General features: G+C 53.5%; 2 protein-coding genes across 4 annotated transcripts in view; one reads left to right on the top strand and one right to left on the bottom strand.

Annotated features, from left to right (window-relative positions):
* Positions 1-590, bottom strand: part of Pkd1l3 (polycystic kidney disease 1-like 3) — a 60,862-nt gene extending 60,272 nt beyond the window's left edge. The window contains exon 1 of the mRNA XM_013012674.1: positions 560-590. Coding sequence (XP_012868128.1) covers positions 560-590 — 31 coding nt within the window. The remainder of the gene's footprint in view (positions 1-559) is intronic.
* A 1,238-nt stretch (positions 591-1,828) lies between these two features.
* The window catches only part of Dhodh (dihydroorotate dehydrogenase (quinone)), a 12,772-nt gene continuing 6,561 nt past the window's right edge, over positions 1,829-8,039 (top strand). Inside the window, exons 1-3 of one of the 3 annotated variants that reach the window (XM_013012873.1) lie at positions 1,829-1,866; positions 4,558-4,770; positions 7,179-7,378. In XM_013012873.1, coding sequence (XP_012868327.1) covers positions 1,846-1,866; positions 4,558-4,770; positions 7,179-7,378 — 434 coding nt within the window. In that variant the 5' untranslated portion in view covers positions 1,829-1,845. Of the gene's footprint in view, positions 1,867-1,888; positions 1,981-2,373; positions 2,443-4,557; positions 4,771-7,178; positions 7,379-8,039 lie in introns of those variants that run through there. The other 2 variants (XM_013012874.1, XM_013012875.1) reach the window with 2 other exon arrangements.

Here is an 8,039-nt window from a genome sequence, read left to right as displayed (position 1 = left end):
GAGTACATTTCTATTTGGACAATGTTTTCTTAATCAACTTTTAATTTTGCAATGCAAGAGACTAAACCCAGGGCCTTGCACGTGCTAGGCAAGTACTCTGCCACTGAACTACATTCCAGCTCTCCTCTCACTTCCCGCATGCGCAGCGCACACATCCAGGCATTGGTCCTGGCGCCTGAACTCAGGGCCGGAGCACTGGCCCTGAGAATTTTTTGCTCAAGGCTAGGGATCTACCTCTTGGGCCATAGCTCCACTTTTTTTGTGTGGTAGTTTATTGGAGATAAGAGTCTCCCAGACTTTCCTGCTGAGGCAGGCTTTGAACCATGATCCTCACATCTCGGCCTCCAGAAAGACTACCAGTAGAGTACATGGGCTCCAGGCTCCAAGAACCCTTTTAATAAGTAGTTTCTGTCCAAGGTGAGTCGCAATTGTGGTCGAGTTATGCTTAACTTATTCAAGTATAAAAGACACATTGAGCTTTTCTGTGCTCCTGCTGGTCCTGGAGGCTGCAGCAGCTGCGGCTTCGATGCACAACCAGGCCTGGGAGTCCTGTACGTGCCTTGGAAGTGCTCCACCAGCAACTGCATCATCGTGCGAGGACCGGCATCCATCCAGACGAATGTGGCTGAGGTCGACAAGATCACAGGTTTAACGGCCAGTTAAAGACATACCACTAATTGCGGGGCCATTCGCAGGATGAATGAGTCAGATGACTCCATTCTCTGATTGGCCAAGGCTGATGGCATCGTCTCAAAGAACTTGACAGTTGGAAATTTGGAGTGTGGAATATTTGTCATAAATAAAGCATGAGAAACAACAACAAAAAAAGGACACAGTGACAAGTGTAACCTTTAAACTTAATATTTTCAATCTGTTGTATGGTTTGAGACACCTATCTTATGAATTATTGTCACAGAATCTGTCCATCAGGTCTTTCCATTTATTCCAACTTGACATCCTCATATACAATCCTCCACTGCTGCTTTAATTCCTAGGACAATGCTCAGCTGTTTGAGCAGGCGGAACAGCAGTTAGGAAGAAAAAAAGGAAGCCCCCACCTCCCCCAACAATATAACTATTGCTCTTGAGACTTGGTCCAGAGAAGCTGTGTCCCAACAGGAAGTGCTTAGAGCTCAAGACTCTGGATTGGGACAACATTTGAGGACTAAGAGCGACACGTCAGGTCAGCTCAGATCACTGCAGCATCAACACTGCGCCGAAGCTGCAAGCTCAGGTGCTGCTGACAAGCCATTCTCCAATCTGTGGCACCAGGAATTTGACGCAGGCTCAGAAACCTCATCCAATAGACGCTGGACCCAGGACCAAGCGACGGTTAAAATCTGGAGCAACCTCCATGCTAATGAGCACCGCTGTAGACGAAGCGAAGGCTCCGCTTGGAGTCTGTCTGCCCCGCACGTCGGTCCGGGGAGGCCTCCGGGCTGGGGCGCCCTCTCTGCGCCACGGATGAGGAGGCAGGAACGCAGTGCGACCTCCGGACGACCGGCCCGGAGGCCTTTCCAGTCCAGGGCGCCAGCTCCCCCAGGCACTGCGGACGAGCCCGGTGCGGCGGCCAGGCCGGCTCGCCAGGCCCCAGCGCCCAGGTGCCCGCCGGCACCTCCGGACGCTTAGCAACCAGACGCCCCGAGGGGAGCAGGAGGGGCGGGGCTTCGGGACTGCGCACGCGCACAACTGCCCAATCAGAACCTCCGGGAAGGGCACGAGGGCCCTCTTCCCCTAGTGCAATGCCCTGTCCCATGATTGGTAGATCCGGAAACAGATGGGCGGTGCCTCCAGTACATCCTTCAATGGGGGTGGGACAGGGGCGGGCCCGCTGGCAGAAGGAGCATGGCGTGGGCACATCTGAAAGTGAGTCTTGCTTGGGAGGTAGGCGCCGCGGTGCGGACGCCCTTGGGCGGGGGAGGACGGAGGACAGCGTCGACACCCAGGCCTTAGCCAGGTGTGGGACACACGGCGAGCCATGTGAGTGCAGGTGGGCCACATCTTACCTGGGCCCAGCACCGGGGGCCTTCGAGAAGGAACGCCCGACCGCCCAGCCGGGCAAGGGTCCTGCGCGGAAGGGATTAAGTTAGAGCGCGACGTGTCCCGACCCTTCTGACGCTCTGTGGAGGGTCGCGCGCGGGAGCTGAGCTCGGTGGACCCCTGAGGTCCTAGCGAATAGGTGCTTCTTTGTGGAGTGAGCGGAGCGGCGCCTCTGCAGTTTCCTGGAGAAGGCTTCTCTGATCGCGTCATCTGCTAGTTTTGTTTAGAGAACAAACCCAAATCTACTACTACCACCACCGCTACTCCCGCCTAAAAAACTATTTGTCTGGCATGGAGGCTTGAACTTAAAAGCCTCAGTGCTCCTGCTTGGGTTTACCCACGGCTGGTACTCTACTACTTGAACCACGCCTGCAGTTCTGGGCTTTTGCTGGTTAGCTGGAGGTAAGAGCCTCATAGATTTGTTTGCTGGGGCTGCGATCCACAGTTCTCAGCCTCCTCAGTGGCAAGGATTGGCATGCTTTCCTACACCCAGATCCAAATGTCCCCCACCCCCAGCTTTTCTTCTGCTACCAACAGAGCCTTCTCCCTGCCCTTCCTCTACTGCCTCCTTTTTTTTGAGCAGTACTGGGTTTGAACTCAGGGCTTCATGGTCTACCTATTGAGACATACCTCCAGCCGTTTAAAATAATTTTCTAGATGAGGTCCTGCCTGCACACATTCTTGGTCTAGGATCTTATGGCTTCCCTCATAGCTGTGGACAGGCATACAGCAGCACACAAGGCTTATTAAGATGGATTCTTGCTAGCTTTGGTAGAGTTAGCCTGAAATGGCTGTCTTCCCCATTTTCCGCCTCCCAGTAATCTGGATTACAGGCTGCGCCCTCCTTGTTAACTCTTTTTTTTTTTGTCGGTCGTGGGGCTTGAACTCTGGGCCTGGGCGCTGTCCCTCAGCTCTTCAGCTCAAGGCCAGCGCTCTACCACTTGAGCTACAGTGCCACTTCCGGTTTTCTGGTGGTTTATTGGAGATAGGAGTCTCACGGTCTCTCCTGCCCAGGCTGGCTTTGAACTGCGATCCTCAGACCTCAGCCTCCTGAGTGGCTAGGATTACAGGCGTAGCCACCAGCGCCCAGCTTCCTTGTTAACTCTTTATCCTTTCGTATCTGCTTCAAGTCAGCCTTGTAAGGAAGCCTTTCCTTAGCTGAGATTTGTTGTGTCCTTCTATTTCCCCTACTTTTTTCCTTTACAGCAATTGTCATGACTACATATTGGCACAGTCATTGATGTCTGTCTCTTCATGAGATTGCACTCACCTCAAAGGCTGGACCAGCTACATTTCCCCCACTTTTAGCCTCAGTCACATTTGAGTAGTGCTTGAGCTGATGAGTGACACCGAGTGTCCACATAGTAAGACCTGAGGCGCCTTCTCCACTACCACCACCTTTACATTTCACCGAGGTTCCACTGCAGGCTGATAACCTTCCCATGTGTAACTTAACACGTCAACATGATGTTCTAATCACAGTATAAAGGAGAAATAAAACAACATGTATTTATTTCAATGTGTGTCATTGGGTCCTGACTCATCTCGAAAACAGGTTGTTGAGTGGTTAAGTCTGTACAAGAAATGTGGGTGCCACAGGCATGTTGTCAAAAGCCCCAAGTGCTGTGCCTTTCCTAATTTCTTTTTTTTGGTCGGTCATGGGGCTTGAACTCAGGGCTTGGGCGCTGTCCCTCAGCTCTTCAGCTCAAGGCGAGCACTCCACTGCTTGAGCCACAGCGCCACTTCCAGTTTTCTAGTGCTTTATCAGAGATAAAAGTCTCATGAACTTTCCTGTCCCGGCTGGCTTTGAACCGCAATCCTCAGATCTCAGCCTCCTGAGTAGCTAGATGACAGGCATGAATCACCAGCGCCTGGCTGCCTTTCCTAATTTCTGAGATGTGACTTGGTTCTTAGTAATGCGTGACACAAAACAGCACAGCTGTCCCTCAGTTTATAGGGGAATGATTCCTGAAATGTCAGCATATGAGAACCATGAAGGTGATAGTTTGCCTTGGACATTCAAAAGTTATACTGGGGCTGGGAAAGTGGCTCAGTGGTAGAGTGCTTGCCTAGCATGCATGAAGCCCTGGGTTCAGTTCCTCAGTACCACACAAACAGAAAAGGCCAGAAGTGGCGCTGTGGCTCAAATGGTAGAGTGTTAAGCTTTGAGCAAAAAAGCTCAGGGACAGTGCCTGGGCCCTGAAGTCAAGCCCCAGGACTGGCAAAAAGAAAAAAAAAAAAAAGCTTGAGTGGAAAATACTCCCCATGGCCTCTAGGGGGCAGTACTCCACCTGAAACCCCCTGGCCTAGTGTCCTAAGGAAAATGTTGAGGGACACAGCCTCTGTATGAAGCCAGCAGGTGGGGCAGGACCGGAAATGAAGGGGACCAGTGGCAGCAGCGGTAGGGATGTCACTTCATGGACCTGCCACTGTGTCGCAGCTGTCTGGGCGTAAGGGGTGCAGGGAGGGTGCCCAGCCTGGCCTGGCAGTGACCCTGATGTACTTTTTTTTAACCAGAAGCGGGCCCTAGACGCTGTGGTCATCCTGGGAGGTGGAGGGCTTTTCTTCGCCTCCTACCTGACAGCCACGGGGGATGAGCATTTCTACGCTGAATACTTGATGCCTGCTCTGCAGCGGCTGCTGGACCCAGAGTCCTCCCACAAGCTGGCTGTTCGCTTCACCGCCCTGGGGCTCCTTCCTCGGGCCAAATTCCAAGATTCTGACATGCTGGTAAGTGCTCTGGAAGCGCCTGTGCATTAGATAGCGGGGAGGTCAAGGCCTCTCTTGCTCATAAGCTGGGGTGAGGCTCACCAAGCCTGAGGTTCCCAGGGGGAGGGCAGCAGCCATCTTGATTACGTCTCACACCCTCTGGTCACATGTCACTTGCATGGGACTGTGTGGAGCAGCCACTGAAGAGTTGTGGCCTGTAGCTGTCTTGTCTAGGCTGTCCTGGTCTTCAGAGAACAGGGAAAGGCAGTGTTGAACACACACACAGCTACTCCATCGACAGTCCTTAAGTCACATGGCTCTCAAGTGGCAGAACCAGAATTCAGACCCCTGGAGTTTGGCCCTGGCACCCACCACAGGCACTCTGCGGCCTCCCTAAGGTCACAAGTAGCTCAGTCACCCCTCTGCTGTCATCATGACGCGTTTAATGGGAAGCAGGTAGAGCCAGCTGACGCCTGTGAGGACCGCAGCCAGACACCTGCGCCAGCTTGCTTTAGCACACACCTGCCGACTGGGCGTGTGACCGAGCTACGTTGGGATCTGCGCAAGAAATCACGCAACCGGGGCACAGCCTCACAGAATCTGCTTCGCGATGTGGCAGACTTTACAGCAGAGTGACTGGAATATGGAAGCCCACACAAGAGGCACTCAGACATTTTAGGGGAAGGGGCCCTGTCAGGACTCAGAGGGCTTTGCTCTGTTTTCCCTCTCACCTCCCGATCGCACAATTTCCAGCGGCTGGTATGCGTCCTCAAGGCTGCTGTCGGATTTGAAAGGGCCTTCCCTGTGTGAAGCCCCACCCAGGCTAGAAAGCCCTGAGCCGGTGTATAGTGGGAGGCTGGAGGGGGAGCTGGGGTCCCTGTGTTTGGGTGAGCACAGCTGACCATTGGTCACCCTGAATGCTGCTGTGGCCCACGTGCAGCAGCTCATACACAATTCCACCATGCCGCCTTTTGAAACAGGTCTTGCTATGTTGTCCAGGCCATTCCTGAACTCAAGATCTCAAATGTTCCTCCTGTCTCAGCCTCACAAGATGCTCACACTAAGCCTGGGTGCAGGTGGCTCACACCTATAATCCTAGCTACTCAGGAGGCTGAGATCTGAGGATTGTACTTCAAAGCTGGCTTAGACAGGAAAGTCCATGAGACTCTTATCTCCAATAAACCACCAGAAAAACATAAGTGGCACTATAGCCCAAGTGGTAGAATGCTAGCCTTGAGCTGAAGAGCTGAGGAACAGTGCCCAAGCCCAGAGTTCAAGCCCCACAACCAACCACAACAAAAAAAGATGCTTACACTACAGGCATGCTTCACCATGCCAGCAGTTCTGACTCCTTAACCAGCATTCAGGCCTCCTGATTTTCTTACCTGAACTTAATTTCTGGGTTTAGTTCTCCACAATTCCCTAACCCTTGGCTCCCAATCACTGTTAGAGGCTCTGGGGGGAGCTTTTGGAATGTCCTGCTCTGACATCCTGTCACACCAATACATCCATCATCTCTGAGAGGAGCTGGCAGGGCTGTGTCCTGCAGCGGAGTTGAGAACCACTGTCTTTGAGGGGGCCTCTCCTTCCCACCGCGCTGCCCGCTTGTTCATACCTTTGTTGTTCTCGCTGCTTGGAGCACTTCCTTCACCTCCAGGGTTGGGTGGCTTCGCCCTGGGAGATGTTCACCTAGCCTCAGGTTGCGGGAGCCAGCACTGAGACGAACCTAACTGAGTGCCGTCCATCTTCCATCTCCTCACCACGTCTGTGGGGGGCTGCTGGGCTTCTTATCAGCCTGTGGGGAGGGTACAGTTGAGGCTGGTTAATTAGGCTGATTGCAGGGTTTGTGTTGTTTGTCACTCTCTGATTTCAGAGTAGCCACCTGAGGGGTGGGGCACCAGCACCACTGACCCACTCTCCTGCCTAGGCTGGTAGACAAGGAGCTAGGGATAGAAAGGAGACAGAAAGGGTGGTGCCCGTAGCCTGTTTGCCATGCTGCGGGCGCTGGTTCCCTCCCCTGCGTTGATGATGAGGAACCTCGCGCTCTCAGGCTCTGGCCGGCAGCAGGATCACCTGCAGAGAATTGTTACAAACACATCTGTCCGTTCAGAGAAATTCTGTGGGCCTAGGCTTCCCTGGGAATTTTTTTTTTTTTTTGGCAGTCCTGGGGCTTGAACTCAGGGTCAGGGCACTGTCCCTGAGCTGCTTTGTTCAAGGCTAGCACTCTACACTTGAGCCACAGTGCCACTTCCAGCTTTTTCTGTGTATGTGGTCCTGAGGAACCCAGGGCTTCATGCATGCTAGGCAAACACTTTACCATGAAGCCACGTTCCCAGCCCTCCCCTGGGGAATTCTGATGCGGGATCCCGGGGACCACATTTTGAGAAACGCTGGTGGGGCCTGCGGACCTCGAAGTCTCCCTCTTCCAGGAAGTGAGAGTGCTGGGCCATAAGTTCCGGAATCCTGTGGGGCTTGCTGCCGGCTTTGACAAGCACGGGGAAGCTGTGGATGGACTTTACAAGCTGGGCTTCGGTTTTGTTGAAGTGGGAAGTGTGACTCCACAGCCTCAGGAAGGAAACCCCAGACCCAGAGTCTTCCGCCTCCCAGAGGACCAAGCCATCATTAACAGGTGGGTGATGCCCCCTGGTTCTTCCTCCAGTGAGCTGTGAGCACGTGCTGACATTCGGCATGTTCACGAGCTGCCGTACAGCTCGTCTCCTGTGTGTCTGGGAGAGCCGCCCTCACCGTGGCACTGTAACACATGCACACGCAGGGCTTGAGGGTGGGGCATTCCACTCAGGCGCAGAGGCCGTGTGGGAGAGCCGGCTGGCCGAGGCTCGCTGGCCTCCGCAGGGGGCGGTTTTCCCCACCACTGATCCAGTGCCCGCGTTCACCACTGGCCCCCAGAAATACACCGTGAGCCTCCAAGTACTGTAATGACCACCTTGAAACCAGATAAAGAAGGGAGATTTACAATATGCTTCATTTATGACAATTCTAGTACAGTATCTTCTAAAACCATCATGTAATGTGGAATTGCTATTAAAATGATTGACTACTTGCCTTTTCTTTTTTTTGGGGGGGGTCGGTTGTGGGGCCTGAACTCTGGGCCTGGGCGCTGCCCCTCAGCTCTTCAGCTCAAGGCTAGCGCTCTACCACTTGAGCCACAGCGCCACTTCCAGCTTTTTTTTTGCTTATGTGGTGCTGAGGAATCGAACCCAGGCTTCGTGCATGCAAGGCAAGCACTCTACCACTGAGCCACCTTCCCAACTGACTACTTGCCTTTTCTT

This window comes from Dipodomys ordii, unplaced genomic scaffold, assembly GCF_000151885.1.
Source record: "Dipodomys ordii isolate 6190 unplaced genomic scaffold, Dord_2.0 Scaffold18, whole genome shotgun sequence".
NCBI classification, from domain to species: Eukaryota; Metazoa; Chordata; class Mammalia; order Rodentia; family Heteromyidae; genus Dipodomys; species Dipodomys ordii.
This window is presented reverse-complemented; position numbering and strand designations above follow the sequence as displayed.